The following is a 22,780-nucleotide window of genomic DNA, read 5'->3' as shown; positions in this document are numbered from 1 at the left end:
TTCAGATATTTGTCATTATTATTTGTTTAATTATCTTTAAAAAAATAATAATGACAAACCTCTGTTATAGAAGCCAGAACTGTCAGCAAGCTGTTTGATCTGGTCTAATCCCATGGTGATGGCATCTTCACTTTTACTTGTGGTCAAAAACGCACCTGCAATAAAATCACAATATGTTTAGTTTGGGTTTTTTGATGCTCTAGCATTTCAAAGCTTTCATGGCTTTTTGCAACTATTTGTGGAGAAGCAATCCAGAGCTATCTTTCATTCTTATTTATATGAATATGGAGAATAAAGTAAGACCAGATTATTTGCCAGAATTTTATGCTGAGTTTAATGATATAGTTTCTACACCTATAATTGGTCACATTTAAAAGCTCTAGGATGATTTTATTTTGAAGGAGGACAACTCTTAAATTCTTGGAAAATCGCCATTTTTCCCCGTTTGAAATTACTACTATGAGTCAAGTTTTCACATTTAGAGTTATGAAAGTATGGATGATGAGGAGTGTGTCTTCCATTGTGTGGAAAATTGTGGGGAAACCTTTGTTAGGGTTACAGCACAGCAGTGGAAAACTGCTCAGGAGTACACACAGAAGTGGACTGAGTTGGATGATGAACTTAACATAGTAATTGCAGCTAACATTTTTGAACATGAGTCACACACAAACCTTGTTTTTCACTATGCATGCTACAAAAAATACTGCCATAAGTTACTCTTGGAAAGAGCTGAGGCCAGACATAAGAAGAGAAAATCAGCAGAGTATACTGCCAGCTCTGAAGAAGTGGGTACTGTGGTGTCCATCCATTTCACCACTGGGCGCCACTGAATAATGTTGCTCCTCATTGTTTTTATTGCCATTGTGATACACATAAATTATATATTTATCATTAATAAATCTCTATATTCATATTGTTTTACAAGTCTAGTAAGTGCAAAGCAATGTGATTTGTGCCCCATTTGTGTTAACTTATTTGAAAGTCTACATGATGTTTGGTGACTTCTGTCTACGTCATTGTAAGTCATGTACTGTTACCATGACGGATTATTTGTGTCACGGGTTTATTCTAAACAACCACAAAAAGAACAAGGTCATCTGGCACTGCTAGAGGAAGTGGTCCTTTTTTACCTCAGCTGTGCATCATATGTCAGAAGAAAGATAAATGGTTGAAGAAGTACTGAAGGAAAACTGTAAGAGATACGCTAGCCAAAGCTCAAATCTTAACAGCAGGTGACAAATCGAGTCTTGTTACAAATGAGCTGCATGATTATGATGACCTACTCAGCCCTCTATTACTTCCAAAATAACCAATCGACATAAATTTTTGGCATTCACTTTTTATAGGATTGCTGATTGACTCCGCCGGAAGATGGCCAGATGGACAAAAGGTATTGGATTTAATTGGTCAGGACCTTGACTTGGTAGCTATGAAAACGAGATACCACAGAGTATGTTTCAGAGAATTCACCCGTCAAGACACTAGGACAGCACAGCCAGGCGTACAAAAGTAAGCCATTTTGTTTGCCTGCAATCAATCCAACTTGAACATATACTGTATATCTTATATTATCATAGAATAAAGCTATCTAGCGATGGCATATTACCTTGCTAAATAGATTGTGATCATTCTGGGCTTTTTGGGGTCATTGATGAAAGTTTTTCATTGCTTTTTATATTGATGCTTTCAGAGAATCAGATCCATACACTGAAACGTACCGGAAATACTTTATGCCATTCATCAAGAAAAAGATTGTGGAGCAAAGCAAAATATATAGATTGGTGGCACTGACCAAAGTCTTCACCAAAATGATAAACAAGTATGAGGATAAAACCGTCAAAACATTTCAGTAAGTAGCGACATTAAAAAACTAATAATATTCTTTGATGACAAAACTTATTCACAGTAGGTCTGACGAAATATGATAGCATGTGTTACGATGTTTTACTCTAGATCTGGATTTTTTTTTGCTAAAAATTATTAAATCATGACTGTACTTTTTTATTTATAAGGCAGAACAACTAAAGCGCTTACTAAAATGAGACTAACCAACTTTGATTATGCATGTACAGACAAAGAAAGAAGGTATTAATGTTTACCATCCATCAGCAGTTGATCATTGCAGCGATGAAGATGCTGATGCATACACAATGGATGATGCTACCTCACAGTACTCCATGAGCCCTCTCAATCTAAGTGGGACACACAATTTACAAGCCCCCCTTCAATCAGCCTACTACACTCAAATCATGTTAAGCAATTCTTTAGATGAACACTCCTACAGGATGCCATAGCCTTTAACATCTGCCTGTGTCAATCTCAAATCATTTGAAGAATCTGTACCTGAGGAAATTTTGAAATTTGTTGGTACACTCCTGAAACCTCGCTCAGGGATGCCTATCCCACATTCTGATAAAGTCAAAGTCACTTCAGTTTGCCAGGATTTAGTTATGCTTATGTCAAAGGGTCAGCTTACCACTCCGAAAGCGTTGGCATTGGGACTAGTTGTCAAACATTTGATTGGATCTAAAGAGCTGATCAATATTCTTCATAACATGGGGCATTGTGCATCATATGACAGCATACAGAGGTAAGAAACATTACTTGCTATGCACTCGCTTAAAAACCAGTCAAAAGTGCCAGACGACTTTGAGTATGGACAACCCATAGTGATAGTATGGGATAACACAGACTTCTTGGAAGCGACATGAACGGGCCACGATACTACACATCACACAAGTGGGATATTACTTCAACTACATTTCCAAAAGCCTAAAACCAAAACAGACAAACAAATTCGACCACGAGGTGGAGCTAAAACACTAATCCCATTTACTGCATCAATAGACCACCTGCCCGCACATTCAAGAACAAACCCTGCACATTTGAATGCAGTTGAGATCCCTCCCATACAAAGAATTCTTGACACTGACATTCTTGAGTTCCAGTTTGCCCTTGTACGCAGGCAAAAGAAATACAGCAAGCCTAGCTAGACTGGTTTCAATAAGATATTTAGGCAAGCTGAAAGCTCTCCGAAAACTGAGATTATGTACCTGCCAGTAATACAGGCTACCCCTACTGATATTGAAGTTGTAAATCATGTTCTTCAGAAACGTATTGTTGAAGCTAACAAGTTTGGTATAGAACAGGCATGGGCAAACTACGGCCCGGGGTACACATGCGGCCCGTTAAGCTTTTTAATCCGGCCCGCCGAACTTGAAAAAATTAAATAAATAAACTTTGTTACACCATAACTGTCACGAACAACTTTTATCGTACTTACTAAGTAAATCAAACACGCTGATTCCGATTTTGTACTCAAAATAATGATTAGTCTGCTTACTTTCAGAGTAGTGAAGGCTTTTTTACAGCGTTTTAATATCGGTCTCGAAAACAACACGATCGCCATAACAAGCTCCGCCCATAAATACGTGACGTAACCTAGCTTTTAGGAACAGAAGTTACGTAGGGATGTTTAGACCGATTTAGAATAATAGGGTTGGGTGTTTTAAAATCCATTAATATCTAAATTCAGCCTTAAAAATAATAACAGTCTGTTCTGAAAGGTAGATAAGCTATTTAGCATTGCATATTTTAAAAAGCGCGATAACAACGCAAGCTTGTGATAAAACCGCGCTTTTTGAGCTAATTTTTCTCGGCGTTCAGCCCATTTAAACGTCATGTAACAAGCTACGAGCAATTTTAAATAGTTTATATACCTTTCATAAAAAATGAAATTATTTTACAGGCTGGATTTAGATAATAAAGGGTTTTAAGACACCCATCTCTATTATTCTAAATCTTATTCTAAATTTTCGAAACATATTGAAACGCATTAAAAAAGCCTAAATGACTTTGAAGGTTAAAGGCCTAATCTTTATTTTGAGTACAAAATCGGAATCAGCGTGTCTGATTTACCTAGTAAATACGATAAAAGTTGTTCATGACAGTTATGGTTTAATGTTTTATTTTCCCTGCAATTCTAATGTGTTCCCACTAGATGGCGCACTCTAGATACATTGACTTTGTTGAGGTTCCGCATATTACGGTACTCCACGTTTGCTTTTTGACCCCTCAGTCCTTCTGTAAAGATGAGCGGACCTAAGAAAAGGAAAGTGGACAGAGAATGTCAAGTGTTCAATAAGGAGTGGACAACTAAATATTTTTTCACTGAACACCAATCGTCTGCTGTATGCCTGATATGTCAGGAAACTGTGGTGGTGTAATGTCGGAGTTGTCTACTCAATATGTATATTGACATTGCATCATCATTTCATCAGACTATGTATTGCATCATCTTTTCATCAGACTATGTGTGATGATGACAGTGGTAATAAGGAGTTGAATCACTTAGAATTGGATTGTGTATGCGTATAGACATAGTTACATGCAGAGAATAAACGGTACTTTAAACTGCAAACTTCTACACTTATATATATATACACGCAAGAGACATTACAATGGCGACGAGGATAGAAATTTATGGAGCGGCTCTACAGTGCTGAACGGGCTGACTTGATGCATGACCAGTTGAGTATATATTTACTGTCCATCTGTATTTGGTGGTTGCTTTTCTGCCTGCACTAACACTCTGCCACTAGTGGTTTTTGTATGCGTGGCATAGTAGCCATGGATAAGGGACCCTCACATTTTAATCCTGATGGGGAAGCTAGTGCTGTGTCGGCAGCCTGGGCACAGTGGATTGAGGAGTTCGAGGCCTTCTCAGACTCTAGAGGCATCTTTGACTTGCCTGGGGATGAGAGAAAGGATATGCGTGCTCAAAGAAAAGCATTGTTATTATTTCATGCAGGACCTCGAGTCAGGGAGATTAGTAAAAACCTTGCTGAGTCCGCAAGAGACGATTATGAGGGGTTTAAGAAAGCACTAGCAGACCATTTTACAGTTGAGCCAAACATAACATTTCAAAGGCACTTGTTTCGTAGGCATAGCCAGGCAGTTGGCGAGAGTGTATCACAATATTGTGCTAGGCTGAGAAAGGCGGGTTCGAGCTGTGGTTATAATGACTTAAACGAACAAATCCGAGACCACATAGTGGAAACATGTACTTCTGATTTGCTTAGGCGCAAACTCCTAGAGCAAGGCAATGACCTGTCACTTACAAACTTGCTAAGAATTGCAGCTACGCATGAGGCTGTGGATGCGCGCGCTACAGAAATGAGTGGTAATGTGGCGGTGAATAGGACCAAGTCCGATTTGTCTGGTTATAACAGACAGGGTCAGAGTGATCCTAGTGGTAGTGTGACAGCTGAGGCAGATAAGCATGGAACAATAGGTAACAGAATATGTGGTAGATGTGGCACCACACACAAAATCAGAGAGTGCCCCGCTTTTGGCAAACAATGTTTTAAATGTCATGGAAAAAATCATTTCAGATCTATGTGCAAGTCTAGTGCACGCAGTGCCAATGCAGTTGTAGAAAGGGGTTTCCTGGCCAATCTCAATATTAGCGGTAGACCCCTGGACTCAGAACTTGCTTTTAGTTTTCAGAGTAGTACAGTGCAAAAAGTAGGATTAAGGAGGGTAAATTTGTGCGTTGGTGGGGTTAGCGTGAGCTTCATAATAGATACTGGGTCTGATTGCAATATCATAGGTAAAGACTCCTGGGAGCATATGAAAGCTAATCGGGTCAATATTTCAAAACAGGAAAAGGGTGGTCCAAACATATATACATACACGTCGAGTTCTCCCATGGCTGTTTTGGGGCAATTCTGGGCCACAGTGAATCTAGGTGCCGAGTCTCTAGCAGATGTAAGATTTGTTGTTATATCAGAAAGTGCTGAACCTCTTCTTGGTGTAGAGACTGCACAAGCACTTAACCTTGTCAAGTTTGCTAACAGTAATAGTAGCAGTGCAGTGGTAGGTAAGGCTGATAGTTGTGGAGTAGAGGAATATAGTTCCAAATTTCCAAACCTATTTTCAGGCTCGATTGGTAGGGCTAAACAAGAAATTTGTCTCACTATTAACCCTGATGTGGCCCCAGTAGCACAATCATACCGTAGAATTCCCTTTGCAATGATGAGAAAACTTGAGGACCACTTGAATGAGCTTGTTGAGTCTGACATAATAGAAAAGGTTGAAGGGCCAACAACTTGGGTCAGCCCCGTAGTAATAGTGCCAAAGGCCAATGATAAAATTAGGTTGTGCATTGATATGAGAAAGGCCAATACCGCAGTAATTCGGCACCACTACCCTGTTCCAACAGTTGATGAACTCTTGAGGGACATGAATGGAGCACAGTTCTTCTCCAAAATAGATCTGAAACTTGGCTTTCACCAATTTGTATTGAGTCCTGAGTCCAGAGACATTACAACGTTTAATACCCACATTGGTTTATACCGTTACAAACGCCTGATGTTTGGTATTAGCGCGGCACCAGAAATCTATCAGCGCGAGGTTGCAAATATCATTCGAGGCATTTCTGGCGTGGCCAACATGGCTGATGACATAGTGATTCATGGTAGAACATGTTCTGAACATGATCAAAGGTTGCTTGAGACTCTGACGCGCTTGGAAGCAGCTGGCATGACCCTCAACAGGGAGAAGTGTGTTTTTGGTGCTAGAAGCATAGACTTCTTAGGACACCATATATCAAGTGACGGTGTGAGCCCAGGGAAAGATAAAGTCAAAGCTGTAGGTGAGGCCCGCATGCCAAAGAATGTAGGAGAGCTTAAGAGTTTTCTGGGATTAGTTGGATATTGCTCTAAGTTCATTCCATTTTTTTCTGACAAGACAGAATCCCTCAGAAAGTTGACACTACGAAAGAGCCCCGGAACGGAGATTTCAATGAACAAACAGGAAGTGAAAGCATTCAACCTTCTGAAAAGGGACTTGAGCAATTATGAAACACTTGCCCACTTTGACATTACTGGGGAGACTCTACTGTATACGGATGCCAGCCCAGTTGGTCTAGGGGCTGTGCTAGTGCAATATTCAGAGAAAGGACCAAGAGTGGTTTGTTACATCAGCCGTGCCCTCACTAATGTCGAAAGACGCTATATGCAGACTGAGCGTGAGGCCCTAGCTATAGTATGGGCATGTGAGAGACTACACCACTACCTCTTTGGTGTCAAGTTTATACTACTAACAGATCACAAACCATTGGAAGTCATATATGGCAGTAAGACCAAGAGGACTTCGATGAGAATAGAGAGATGGGTGCTAAGAATGCAGTCTTATGACTTTGAAGTCAGATATGTGAAAGGCAGCGAGAACATTGCTGATCCACTGTCGAGGTTATTAAAGGCTGTCGATAAGAGGGAGGAGCTTGAGCAACCTCAAAAGGAAACTGAAGATACTGAATTATATGTCAGACACACTGTACTAGGTAGTATCACAGCCATAACAGCTAGAGAAGTTGAAAAAACTTCTCTCACTGATCCTGAGTTGTGTCATGTCCGTAATGCTCTCGAGTCCGGTCAATTTCATGATCTTCCGTCAGAGGTGCCGCGCATATATCGAACTCTCAAGGATGAACTTTGTGTTATTGGTAAATTGGTGCTCCGCGGCAACAGGATAGTGGTCCCGAAGGAATTGCGAGAGGCCATGATCAAGTTAGGGCACGAGGGGCACTTAGGTATAGTAGGTACCAAGAGAAACCTAAGAACAAGAGTTTGGTGGCCAGGCATCGATGCCGATGTTGAGAGTTATGTGAAGCGTTGTCAGGGGTGTCAGGTAACAGGTTCACCCACCAATAGGGACCCTATTAGGGTCACGGATTTGCCTAATGGGCCATGGGAGGAGCTGGCGTGTGACTTGTTGGGACCATTGCCAAATGGCGACTACCTGTTTGTTTTAGTTGACTATTATAGCCGCTGGTATGAAATAGAGTACATAAAAACAATCACTAGCACCAAAATCATTGAGATCATGTCCAAGATATTTGATGTGCATGGCCTGCCAGTATACATCAAAAGTGACAATGGTCCTCAATTCGTCTCGCATGAGTTTAAGCAGTACATGACTTCCATGGGTATCCACCACCATCTGGTGACTCCTAGGTGGCCTGAGGCAAACGGAGAAGTGGAAAGACAAAACAGGTCAATAATGAAGCGCATAAAAATTGCGTATGCTGAAGGAGCAGATTATAAAGTCGAGGTACAAAAGTATTTAGTGGCATACCGCAACACACCCCACAGCATTACAGGTAAATCCCCGGCTGAGATGTTATTTGGTAGAAAACTGCGTACTAAATTGCCACATATTAATGACATTCACAACGCTGAACTGCAATGCAGAGATAATGATGCTGAGCGTAAGCACAGCATGGTAGAAGCAAAAAACAATGGGAGACATTTTCATGAAACAAAATGTGGGGATCTAGTGTTGTTAAGGAGGGAAAACCCTAATAAAATCCAGGCTCCATTTCATAGTGATCCATTTAGGGTTCGTGAAGTCTGTGGGCCTGTACTAGTTCTTGAGTCCAGGGATGGTAGAATCTTTAGGCGCAATATCCATCATACCAAACCGTATCTGCCGCCTGCTACTGTTGATGTTTTAGATAGAGGCAGAAGACAAGTCCCGCAGAATAGGAATGAGCAGATACCCATTACGAGGACAAACGTGATGCCAGTGATGTCACCAGGTTCGCAAGACCCTAGGCCACAACCTTACCAGATGACACATGTTGATGATGAGCCAATTGATGGGGCAGAGGGATCTAATGCTAACACTGATATTGATACGCCACCTAATGCAGACTATCCTAATCCTGGGGCAAATGAACCCAGGAGATCCAGTCGTCACTCCCAGCCCCCGCATTACTTGAAAGATTATGTGACAGGTTAACAGAGATGCGGACAGCAGTCTAATTGTAACATGAAACTAAGTGGTCTGGTTGATCACTATTTTATACAGCTGCGCTCTATTTGTTTGATAAATGTTTTGTTACGAATGAACTATTCGTCTATAAACGAAAGGAAGGATGTAATGTCGGAGTTGTCTACTCAATATGTATATTGACATTGCATCATCATTTCATCAGACTATGTATTGCATCATCTTTTCATCAGACTATGTGTGATGATGACAGTGGTAATAAGGAGTTGAATCACTTAGAATTGGATTGTGTATGCGTATAGACATAGTTACATGCAGAGAATAAACGGTACTTTAAACTGCAAACTTCTACACTTATATATATATACACGCAAGAGACATTACAGGTGGTTTTTAAAGAATATAATATTAGCCGTCACTTTACTACAAAGCATGCTAACTATGCTAGCACGCTATCAACAAAAGACCGGGAAGGATCCGACCGGGAAGGAAGGACTGGAGACACGATAATGCCCTGTGGCCACTAGACTAATAGTTTAATTTCTATTAGCTAACGGGTGCCTATTGATATACCATTGTTAAAATAACCAGATCTACGGTTATTCTACCGTAATACCAATATATTGCACCTTACTTTTGAAAAGTGTTGCGCGTTCACAACTAAGTTGTGCAACTCGAGTTGCAAATACGCAACGCGAGGCACTGAAAGGCGCCATAGTAATGAGTCTACCCTGTGAGATGAGGCCGCGATGAGTCTACCCTGTGGTTTGTGTTGTGTGAGGCGGAAATCTTTGAATGCGGGACCAGGCTAGCCCGTGATTTTTTCGATTTTAATCTTCAAATATCTTGACTATGAGATCGCCTAATGTTGTCTATACAAGGGCTTGTATTATGACGACCTAAATGAGGTCTGAGTGTCGTGCGTTTTCCGGTAGTCCGGCGGAAAAATCTAGTTCCTAACCAGAAACCTAGGGCAGGGCCACGGTATACGGCAAATACGGTAGAAAAAACTCCGTTCCCATCCTAAAAGTCTCATTTCCCATTAACTCGCTACAACCCCCGAAAGTCGTTCTCGTTGCCATCTCGCTGAAACCTTGGTGAGCAAATAATAACTAATGATCATTTATTGAAAATACTCTAAATACCCAGTGCATCATCTTTATTGTTAATTAAGAATGGTATATCGTTAACGTTGAGTGGTGTATTGTTCACCTTGAGTGGTGTATTGCTAACTTTAAGCGATACGAAAAGGTCCGAACAAAGACTGAACAAACCGAATATTTTGGGAGTTGCCCTCTCGTGTGACTATTTAAGGATAAGGGTACGTAACTCAAACTTCTATAAATAAAGAGCTCAATGAATTCCGTAGAAACATTTTAGAGGCTGTTGTTTATTTTCGCGCCAGTAAAGCACGCTGTGAATAAAAATATTACATATTCAATCGAAGTATTTTTGCTGTCACTAGTCCAATCAGTACTTGCTTTACATTTAACAGATAAACGGGAAATGCCTAGTAGAAGCAAAAGGTTTTATTTGTTCAGTAGTATCGTTAACCAATCGTGAACTAGTAACTAAATAACTAGCCAAAATTGTTTCTTTATTCAATTGGAAATAAATATATTTATTTCTATATATAGTAATATTTGTTATAATTATATGAAATATGCAATCAATATTATTTATAGATAATTGAGTTATAGGTAATAGTTGAGGGAGGCCAACTCCCAAAGGATATTCGGTCTGTTCAGTCATTCAGCACGTTCGGCTTTTCGTATCTACCGAACTTTAAGTGGTGTATTGTCGGCCTTGAGATGGTGTATCATTAACTTTGAGTGGTGTATCGTTAACTTTGAGTGGTGTAGTGTATTGTTAACATTGATTGGTGTATTGTTGACCTTGAGTGATGTATTGTTGACCTTGAGTAGTGTATTGTTCACTTTGAGCGGTGTATTGTTCACTTTGAGTAGTGTATCGTAGACATATGATGATAGAGTGGTGTATTGTGGACTCAGAGTGGTGTATTGTTGACTGAGTGGTATATTGTTAAGTAGTATATAATTATATAAGCATTTCGCCACCAGTCTGAGCTGAGTACTTTATTATTATTGCTGCACAGGTTTATTAAGACTAAAGGTTGAAGGTTGACTTGCAACAAAATGCGATGTGACAGTAATTATACCCTGCACAACATTACCCACTTACTTTAAACGACTGCAGCTGTACCTTTTTGTCAGCATCACTCTTTAGATCAAGATTGCATAGGTCAGTACATATGGAATAGGCTTTGATGTTTGTTAGTAGTAGTCTGAGCCAAATACTGGTATTATTTCCTAAACTACTGTTACCTTACCCATTCTGTTTGTTTACAGCTTAAAGACCAGGGGCTACTCCATTACCATGTACACGGTACGTGCGGTCAGCAATTTAGATGGTCTTCAAGCATATATAAAAGAACATGAGCTGAGACGCACGGTGAAATATGTGGGCATAAAACAAGACAAGAGCTTCACTGCTCCACCCAATGCCGGTACGCTCTTAACGCTCTGAAACTGGTTACTTACAGGCTTAAATATGTATATATATCTAAATATATATATAAAAATATGTATATAATGTTCAATCAGGCCTGTCTGAGCTAGAATTGAGTTTCGAGTGACAGATCTTATTGCATGTATAACAAGCATGATTGATCAGCCTTCTGTTTTTGTTTAGTGATATTACACTAGGTTTATCAGTTTAGTTACTAATAGCTTATGAATCGTTGAATCCTTGAAAGATTATGCACTATATAGATATATATATATATATATTATATATATATATATACAGTCAAACATGGATAACTCGTCCACGGATAGCTCGAACACATGGTTAATTCGAACATTTCCTTTGGTCCGTTCCCACGTAATGATAATTTGCAATAGATAACTCGAACTCAACACTGTTAATTCGAACGGTTTTTTTTTGCCCAACGGCTACCGAAACGGTTGTTATCGCTTTAGAAAATCACTTTATTCAAAGCCATAGAGGTAAACTTCATCTTTTCGTAATTCATAAGCGTCGTTATTACCACCATCGGCAAAATATTTTTGTCAACGACTTTTCTAAAAGTTTGGTGAAATTTGATTTATACTGCGATACGATGAATAGCACGGGCTAGCCGGGTCACGCGCGCACGGATTTTCGCCACGCACATACAAAACAAAAATCGCATGTTGTTTTTGTTTTGTATGTGCGTGGCGAAAATCCTTGAGTGCGTGACCCGGCTAGCCCGTGATGGTTAGTTTTCCGACGTTGATTCCGTGTTGAATCAACGTCGGAATGTTGAATGTTTAAAACGTCTTAAAAATGTTGTAATTAAATGTATACGTTGTCTGAGCTACAAAAAAACTATTCATCGTTTGACCTAAACACAGAATACGTGTGTACATTCAATAAGTATCTATTAAAAAAGCGTGAGTGATATAGAATGTACCGTAAAACCTCGTAAAACTTCTAATTGAACTGCCTCGGAGTGTTGCTCTTAACGAATCTCAGGTAAAGTAAGGTAATCTGCATAAACTTCAAGAAAAAACGGCAAAATTGATCGTGGGTAAAACCCCAAAAGAAAAAAATGTCTTTTCTTTTGAGCATTTCAACAACGATCAAGTTTTGCCAATGTCAATCTGGAAAACGTCCTGGCAATAACATCACCTCAAACAACAAACCAATCTCAAGTGATAGAAAAATCTTTATGCTTTTTCATGAAAACGTTTTAAACTTTACATTAGAAGCATTTAATTTGAAACAAGCCATTTGTGCTTTTGATTTATTTTATAGTTTGTATATGTACATGTATCTACTAATAAATAAGTAAATATATGGACTTGTGACAGTGCTCTGATAACTTGAACGCTGTGATAATTCGAACACTTTTGCTCGGTCCCTTGAAGTTCGAGTTATCCATGTTTGACTGTATGTATATATATATATATATATATAAACTTTGCTTCTGTTTGGAGTGCTATAATTTTTTCCATTTCCTTAATCTTCAGAAAGTCTTGCAAAGAAGTCCAGGCGTTAACCTTTAGTCCTAATAAGTCTACACAGTCACGATCAAAAGTTCGTCACCACAATCAGTCTGCCACACAACAAGCGATTTTATTAACAAGGAAAAAGAGGGTGGGTGTTTGGGATGTTGACGTAAATGTTTCGTAATATAGTAATTCTTAAAATAAATAAGCCTAGTAAACAATAAGACCACTCAGGAGGATCTAGCTATCACAGAAGGAGAGCACCAAGCTCAATAACAATTGTTGCTGAACTTTCTGCTCTCCTTCTGGGGATGGTCCAGCCTGTATGCAAGCCAGACTTGGTGTTGGTTTATTATTTTACAACAAGGCTCCACTCACTAACTACTTATCTCACATCGGACTAGTAGCAAAATGAAGCTGATGCACTATTCTGAATAAATTACGGTTATTTATCATTTCCTATATCAATAACACGCAGGATTGCAGTGAGAGAGATTAAGCGGGTTGTTGCGAGACTTTTAGGATAGGAAATTCTTCTACCGTATATACCCTATAACGCCTACTGCGATCGCAGGACTTTTTGGATAGGAACTAGATTTTTCCTTTGTCGCTAGGCGTGTGAAATAAAATATAATCCTGTTATCAAATGCTTTGACACTTATCTTGCTCACATCAACCCCATAACAACACAACTAATAACATCTCAACTGATAAACAAAAAATACCTTCTTTTAAAATCAACTCAAATTTGACGTAATCACATCTTTAACAGTAATAATAATGTTGTAAGCTATAGTAATAGTGGTGACTCAGAACATGCTCAACTTGTTATCCATGTTAGTATGAAGAGAACAAAAAGTGTCCGAACTCATTCTGCAACATATTTGTGGCCTTTTTATGGCATCGGATGATGTAAAATTTTATGCTAATGGTTTTGGTGAAATGTTGGGACAACTTACGTTTACACGCCAATTTCAAATATTTGGTTTAACCAAATGTTTAATTGTCTCCAAAAAAATTAATTGAATAGCAAAAAAGTCAATGGTAGTTGGTAGCCATTATTATTATGCTTTACTTTTATTAATAAAGTTAAATTAATAAAAGTTCGAGTTGTAGTTGTTGAAATTAAGTAAGCATATTGTCATTTTATTCGCTTTCAATCAGAGTTACATGCATATAACCCCTTAGCCCAGGGCTGAAACTCCCTCCTAAAAGGCCCATTAGGTTCGGCACAAAATCACGTTTCAGGGGGGTTTTCAGACCATGGGGCACTGTCAGTGAATTTTGCTACTTTAGTGGTGGTTTCCACAGCCAAGCCAGTAAAAGGGCCCGTGCTCATTAAGGTTTTATTCAGCCAAAGTAATACCAAGAAATTTCACCAAAATTCCAGTCTTCATTTAAATGCAGATTGCTGCTGCTTGCTTGCTTGCTGACGGGAAAGGAAGGGAAAAGAGACAGTCGACACTGCATCATCTTAGCAACCCTTTAGCAATATACTCAGAATGATTGATATGATATTTATTTCATTGATATTCATTGTTTTCCTTTGTAAATAAAAACGCTGGTTGATGTTTGGAATCAGTTTTATTAACCCTTTTGCAGGCATAGGCGACATTTTGTCGTTTTGCGATACTGACGTTAGTGGGCAGAGCGACTATTATGTCGCCACACGAACGGTTTTAATAAATTGATTTATTGTTAGCTAATTGCCTTTTTTGTTTAATTTTTTACCAATAGTAAACTACAATACATTGGTCTCTGTTAGCAACAAAAAATAAGCCGTTTGCAGAAGAAAAAACCGATCGTTTTTGCAATACTAAACAAACGAAAAATCCGAAATGCAAACGTATTTAAATAAAATTGGGAATTTTGTTTTTATCTTTTTTCTGCTTTATTAATGTATGAATTGTATTGGATGTTTGGCGGGGTGTGGAACCTGGGCGCCTTTTAGGGAACTCCCAGTGTTTAGGGGGTGCATTTCAAATTGACCAACCAGGTGATTGAGGGTACAATATCCAAATTCAAATTGACCAACCAGGTGATTGGGGTACAATATCCAAGTCTGGGCCTATCCAGATGGGTGTTTCTTTCAGAGTATCAGCCCTGGGTCCCTTAGTTTAGTGAAGAATTTTTGTGTTATACAATTGGCTTATACGAGGGGACATGGTAATGGAAATTGTAAGAGAATCTATTGCATCAGCTAAATGATCTCTACAGACTCTACTTGAAGATATAAAACTGTACAATAACCGAGTTTAGTGTGATTCTGGTAACTTTAACAATGCTCTGTTTTTAGGGCAAGCAATGGAAGCCTTGGGGACTGCTGTTCATCAATTTATGGCATCGGCTAGACGACCTCTACTTGAAGGTATGAAACTACATATTCCATATTCGCTAGCAGTACTTCAGCCATCTGTAGTTCTTCTGCTCTAAATAAATTGTTTTCATTTTCCCATTTTACATCTTTTATTAACAAAACTATAGATAAAAAAATTTCAAAAGGTTTATTACATGTAGTCTTATTTAATGATGTAAACAGAACATACACATTTTCAACCTGTGATACTGATGTACTTAACTTACAAATTATTTTCAAATCAGTTGAACCATTTCTGACAACTGATTACTGCTCAATTAAAATGCATTTAAACAATGCTTTTAGTTTTACACTGTTTATTATGCTACAATATGCTGCTCTATTTATTTCCTCAAGATTTGAGTTGCTAGCAAGCAAATTCTCTTTTTAGATTCCGCTTTCACTTCAACCTAAATAATTTTTCTCTGTACTTTGTGCTATTTAACAGAATCTGTAGTGAGTATTAAACTTAAATAACAGCTAGATGAACAAAGCAAATCTTATTTTGTGGTATATTCAAAGTGATGCAAGTCCTAAAACTGCATTTTGTGTAGTTTGTGTCTTATGAACTGACAGTATATAAAGAGACGATGTCTCTTCTTGGAACATTTTAGACCAGCCTTACTTTCACATATGGTATTGTCACCATAGTCACAACCAACTCAATTCTTTTCCACTAAAACTTAAAATTTCGTACCATTCTGTGTGTGCATCATGAGTAGATCTATGAAACTCTAACAATTTAAGATAATATTTCTTTTGTTTTTGTTTATCACTATCTATGTTAAAAATAAGAGCCATGGATACAAAAGAATTTGATTTTTTCCTTTGAATGTGCACTAGGAGTATCTTATAAAATCGTTATAATTTAAATGTTCCCGTAACAGATCGTTTATGTTGGAGGAGCATCTACTCTATTTCGATAACGTGAAATAAATGCACACATAGTATTGTCTATTTAGCAGTTCTGACAGAAGTAACTGCTGTGTCTAATAATTATAAATGACATCATTTATAGATATTGTGAACCACTCTATTTGTGCACTATGAGTAGCTCTATGAATGCTCTGATAATCCATGATACTTAAGGATGTTTCTGCTCCTATTGGTTCATCTTGATAACCAGTTTAAAGTAATGGTCAAGGCATGTATAGTTCAGCGATGGCATGAATAGTATTTACGCTACCCAACAGCTTTATTCTTTATTAGAGTAATAACAGTACTGATATGAGATGTCAAATGTTTTTGCTGTACTCAATGTTGTTAGGTGTGATCGATGTGTTTAAAGTGATATACAATGTATATATTTCACAGTACAGTAAACTATAATGTATACCTCATATTTCACATGACGTAAAGAATTTATGTAAAGTTTATGCAACTTTTCATATAACATAAAGGTGCAAGTTCTCAAATTTAATTTAACCATCGCGCATTTCGTGGTTAGCTTTAAAATATCGCTTTCCCTCCTGCTGCACTGGAGAGAAAAAACAATGTGCAAGGTTATTTCTATTATATATACTCGTACGAGTGCCCTGGCAGTTTAGTTCACTGGGAGAAATCATTAGGTGTCACAATAAAAGCACAGATAATACATGTAAGTAACTGTGTAATAGTTCAGTGTAGATGTTAGAGAGTCAGTCTAAAGATCTGAATGCAATGAGTTGGAGTATAGTTTAAAGTTATCTATTATCATAACCTTGAACTTTTTAGACGGATAGATGGACGGACAGATAAACACTGCCATTATTACAGTAATGTTACATTTTTGTTTTAGTTTCAGACTAGCTGTACAATCATGCATTGCCCGAGTAATACAAAAGTCTTTGGATAGAAAATTTATTTGTATGTAATATATAGCGACATTTGCCATTCTAACTTTCAAACCACATACCCTAGGACACTTATATTTCGCTAGTATTTAGTTTCGTGAGTAGCATACAGAGTAAAATTTGACTGCAACTTCATTTCGCAGCTCTGATGAGTGCAAAAATATAGTGATGTGAAAATAAATGCAGTGAAACAAACATAATTAGATTCCTCAGGTTCAGTTCACCGCAGGCCTGTATAGCTGGTTGCAAGTTGGGGCGGCTAATGTTAGGCGACTAGTTATGAACACATGGGGGTGTTGAGGGGGCGGTGTAAGCCCCCAACAGGTTTTTCTTATGTAGAGCCTCAGCCGGGCCTCTCATGTGAAGTTTTGAAAATTTTTATCGGAAAGTATCAACATTTTTCTATTTTTTTGAGATTTGTTTTGTTTTAGGTGATGTGACTGACGAGACATTTTTAAATTAAAATAGGCAAAACTTGACCGCAGTTAAAACGCTCAGAAAAAAGAAATCTCTTTCTTTTGAGCATTTTAACAAAGATCAATTTTGCCGATTTTATTTTAAGTTCATACGGAGGTTTCCACGCTTTCGATGGGACATGGCAAGCGAATGTTTTGTAAAACTTGATATTTTGCAAACCTTTGTAAAGGTCGTTAATAAGAATATTTTGCCACTGATGATGATAATAATGACGCCTAAGAACTACTAAAAGTTGATGTTTGTCTCTATGACTTTGAATAAAGTGATAGTCTACAGCGATAAAAACCGTCTCCATAGCTGTTGGGCAAGTAACTTTTTGAATAAATGATGTTGAGGTCGAGTTATCTGAAGCAATTTATCATTGCGTGGAAATGGACCAAACAAATTCGTTTGAGTTAACCTTGTGTTTAAGATGAAATGTTACATTTTATCCGAGAACGATTTATCCGAGTTTGACTGTACTTAGCCGAGGAAAGTTCCTAATAAGTTGGGACGGCTCAGCCGGCTAGCCGCCCCAGGGAATATGGGCCTGGTTCACCGATAAAAAAAATAATTTCAATTTGGGACTAGTTTGTAATTGTGAACCGCAGGTAGAATGGTGTGGGTCAGGTCAATAATGCAATTTGATCACTTGCTGCCATTTGTTTCTTGGACTATCAATGAACAAAGCTATTTAATTTCGCGTTTCGCTCGTTCGTTATGATAGTTCAGTTTCGCATATGAAATTTTCACGAGAGGATGACTCCCCGAAAACGCGAAAGTTAGACGAGGTGAATACATAAGTGTCCTAGGGTATCATGAGAAAAGTGTTTTGTGTAATTGGAAAAAATTAAGAGAGAAAATGAAAACAACTGTAAAGGTTTTCAAACTTTGTCAAACAACTTTTAAACTTTATATCATGAGAAAAATGTTTCGGGCAATACAAATAAATTAAAAAAATAGAAAGACTATAAAAGGGTTTATATGTAAATGTGAAATAAGTAGCAGGTAATAGCTAAAGTAAGTCTGTTTTGCTACGATTACAATAAGAGATGATTCGGTAATGATACAATTAATACGAACTGAGAAAACAGAATAAAAATTCTGAATATGTTGAATTATTAATATCAATTCTTGCATAGAAGTGTGTGTATAAAAAAGTTACTGTTCCACCAGCAGCTATCTATCAAAACTCTGAATAGGATGATACTGGTACCTCTCGATACTGGTACAAATGTAAAAATGAAATATTGTACTGTCTTTGTCTGACCGAACGGTGAGATGTCGGGGCTCTTCTTACGGAGAGCGGGAATTTATTGTTTCTTAATAGTTCGCGTTAGATTGTCTTTGTCTCGTACTTTGTCTGACCGAACGGTGAGAGAAAGTAGAGGCTATTTCTACTCAAGGTAATACAATTGTCCGTGTGAAAAGTATTGAACTTCGCCGCGATTTAGCAATTGCATCTTACGAAAAGCCGGAAATAGAAGTTCACAAAACGCAAAAAAGCATCATGTTTCATAAAGGTAATAAAAGTTGATCGCCAAACTTTAATTTTGAGTGAATCTATTGTTAATATGGTTTTGCTGTTTCATAGAGTTTCATCGTGTCATAGAGCTAAAAGAATTCGTAGAGTTTAACTTAATACGTCATTTTGGTGTGAAAACAGAAAAATATGTATACGTTATGTAGTAGGAGCGGAGCGGGCAATTGTAGGATCTTCCGTGGTCTCATAGTTAAAGTGCTGGATTATCAAACTGCGTTTGTAATCTCTGTTAGTTCAAGTCCTGCAAAATGTGGTATTTTAGTTACAAAATTTTAATAGCTATGTAGCTGGACGTACTGAAAGACAGACAGATGACCAACATTGAAAAATATGTATATAGACACAACACATTCTAATTGTTTCGCTTTTAGGCCGTGGTCCAAGGCAGTTTATCTTGAATTTCCATTGGCACCTCTTTTCAGTGGCAATTTCTGCAGTGATTCAGACTAATTTTAGTACTCTGAATAAGAATTTAGTGCGTTTGAGTTTCAGGATATATATTTGCTTAGCTTCATAACATATTGCGTAAATCAAAATAAGACATAAGCAGTTGCGAACTGGCTCTGCGCTCATACATTGAGCTGTCTGTGCTGTCCCTTGCATCATTTTATATATATATATATATATATATATATATATATATATCCATTTAATCGTAAACTCCGCCCTCCTACCTTCAAACCAGGTCCGGCTTGGTCGGTCTTAGTCGAGCTGGGCCAAATAGATCTGAGTCAGCTCGGTTAGGCGCTGACTCAGACTTTGGGCTGACTAGCGTCCATCATACTGCAATAAACATCTTCCAATATCATATTTCAGATAAAATCTTGAAGGAATTCATTTCCTAATAGTTATGTACAACTTGGTGTAGATGAGGAGTAGCGTTGAAGCCCTCCCTTTACCCTCACTAAAGAGAAAGTTAGAGGGTCTGCACTTACATTTTTATAATAAAATGTATAGTAAGGAATAATGATAACTATTGCAGGACAATTTTCTAATGTTATCAAAATCAACATTTGTAGGCTTTGCACAGTGTCATGCGCATAAATATTGCATCATCTAGGTCCAATTGTACATAAACCAAGCCATTTGTTAGGTCACGATTTTTACAAGATAACCTAATTATTAAGGTCTAATGGTTTTGCAGCTATTGAGTTCCCCAACATTTACTCTGCTATAATATAACTTAGGATGTGCTCACATAGCCTCCATGCTGTCCTATCTCAGGGTGCTCCGCTAACCACTCAGACCAAACTCACAATGATCAGGAAGACAACTACTATGCTGAGAACGGATTAGACTGGATGTTTAACCCCTTGAGACATGGTCTACAAAGTGCTGTATTACCAAATCAGAAAGAGATATTTTGCTATCCTCTCGCCCGGTATCCTGATAACCAAAATCCTCTCCTCCCTCTATCACTACAGAAGAAGTTAGGTATGATACTAATTCTACTGAGTTTGTGAAATCCGTACAAAGATAACTTAAGAGTGAAGATCCTCTAAGAAAAATCTCTAGTCTAACAAACATAACATAACCAAACGCATGCTGTTTCTAACAAATAATCTATCAGGACGGGGCAACTTTAACTGATATTCAGAAGCTTAGGACCGGAAAAGCATTTAACCCAGTAGTTAAATCAATTCTTTAAAGGTTGACTTGCAACAAAATTCACATTACAGTTATTTGGTATCAAAAAATTCACCATGTCTTACTCTGTTGTGTTGTAGGTGCCAAATATGTGGAAATGTGATTACAAGCTCTTAAAAGCTCAAAAACGAAAAGCCGCCGTAGATTGGAATCTCTTTATTTCGATGACGTAGCCACGAAATTTGGTTATCGTCTTGTCACGTGATGTTCTCACGTGAATTGAAAGGCCAATAAAGAGCTCAATATAAAACTTATCGTAGTACTAGTTTATGACAAACACTTCGGGTTTCACCGAAGACCCCGTATCAAATATATATGCTCGCTACTTTACAGTTTTGTTTCGGCATTATTCAATTGTCAAGTCGTAATCTGATCATGTGACCCAATACTTCGCAAATAATTTTTGCAACACTTCGATTATCACAGGTGACCAACAGGCTCGTCATGATTATCAGACAATGATATGAACTCGTTCGAGCTAAGGCTAAAAAGTTTAACGATTTTTTATGGTAAGTTACAAATTATCAGTGCTAAAAGTGACAGCATTACAATGACGATAAAACAGATGCGTAAGAACAATAGACATAGTTCATTGAATGCGTGAAGTATATTTGTGAAAATACTTTGACGAATGAGGTTGCATGAAAGTGTAAGCAGAAACCATCTCTCACAACTCAATCACATTTGAGCCGTTCTGGAATGGGAATCCAAACTGCGGCGGTCTCATGTGGCTGCGATTTTCTGTTCGTTTTTTAGCTTTTAAGAGCTTGTAATCACATTTCCAAATATTTTGCGCCTACAACACAACAGTGTAAGACATGGTGAATCTTTTCATATCAAATAACTGTAATGTGAAATGGTTGCAAGTCAACCTTTAAGGTGAAAAATCTTATAGCAGGACATTATAGTCTGGTGGCACACTGTGTTATTTTCACTGCTACTTTTATACCCTGTAGATCCTGGTAAACCAAACTTATACAGAACTCATGCAGAACAAAACATTTAATGCTATCAATAAATCTTTTTGGGAAACCTCCATCTTACCTGCGAGATTACAGTAACAGTATCAGTAACAGCATATTGTCAGCTCAGACAACATTGAAAGACAACGAAATTTTGTTTTTAGTGTGTAGTAGGTATACATGTATGACATAAATGCTGTACACTTCACTGCTGATATTATCCCTTGGTCTGCAGGAGCAATGAGTCCAAGAGAGTTTCTCAACACGGTTCTTCGTGAGCTCTCACTTGATGAGCGAGAGTCACTGTTGGTTGATGAGAAGCAGAGGATAACCACCTTCCTTGTCAACTGGCCTCATGATGGAAACTTGTCTGGTATTAAGATGGCTCAGGCAGGATTCTACTGTGTCGGTTTGTACTTTTGCAATGCCAGCATATCTTCTATAGATGACTATGAGAGAGTATAGTATATATTCTATAGATGACTATAAGAGAGTGTATTGTTTATCCCACGACCAAATGTGCGGAGCGAAGTTTGAGAGTTTTTATGATAAATGCATGTGCACAGAACTTAGGAACATTATTCATCAACAATGAGACGAACCCTTGTCTTGAAATCTCATCAACAAATTTAACCATCGTTTTGTAGAGTCGTTAAAGTATAATAATGATACAAAACACATATAAACCTATTTAAAAATGTTACCAAGTCTTTGTAAATTGTCGATATTCTCTTAAAACTAACCCATCTGAATGGATTATACACAAATAGACAAATTAATTTGGCTGAAATTCTTCACAAAGCGCTTGAAAAGCTTGGTTTAATAAAAGTTAAGGCCGGAAATTGAAACGCCGAGCGACAGAAAATAGAACGATTAAGTCGTGCGCATTTCACAGAAAAATAACGTGCACATTTCACCAGTCTATAGCATTGTCCAATTGCCGAAGGTGTCTGTAATTAACGTAGAAGTACTGAAATAGGAATATTTTGGTATTTTAACTGATGTCCAACGCAGTGTAAGTTAAGAAAATGGCGATAATTTATTTTCTAATGATCCTCATGAATGTTATTACAATATTTAATTATAAGTTTGCATGACTACAGAACAATGACTACGTAGTACAGATTTTCGAAAAATCTATGTAAATATCACAACTTATTGATGTTGCTAGCCAT

At 37.8% G+C, this 22,780-nt stretch overlaps 1 protein-coding gene across 1 annotated transcript in view; it reads left to right on the top strand.

Annotated features, from left to right (window-relative positions):
- The window catches only part of LOC137408812 (E3 ubiquitin-protein ligase XIAP-like), a 173,930-nt gene that overhangs the window by 50,437 nt on the left and 100,713 nt on the right, over positions 1–22,780 (top strand). The window contains exons 3-4 of the mRNA XM_068095397.1: positions 20,221–20,430; positions 21,841–22,014. Of these exons, the coding sequence (XP_067951498.1) occupies positions 20,221–20,430; positions 21,841–22,014 (384 nt within the window). The remainder of the gene's footprint in view (positions 1–20,220; positions 20,431–21,840; positions 22,015–22,780) is intronic.

The sequence above is a fragment of the Watersipora subatra genome, chromosome 11 (genome assembly GCF_963576615.1).
Source record: "Watersipora subatra chromosome 11, tzWatSuba1.1, whole genome shotgun sequence".
Classification (NCBI taxonomy): Eukaryota; Metazoa; Bryozoa; class Gymnolaemata; order Cheilostomatida; family Watersiporidae; genus Watersipora; species Watersipora subatra.
The sequence above is the reverse complement of the archived record's forward strand: the minus strand, read 5'-3'. Positions and strand labels throughout refer to the sequence as shown.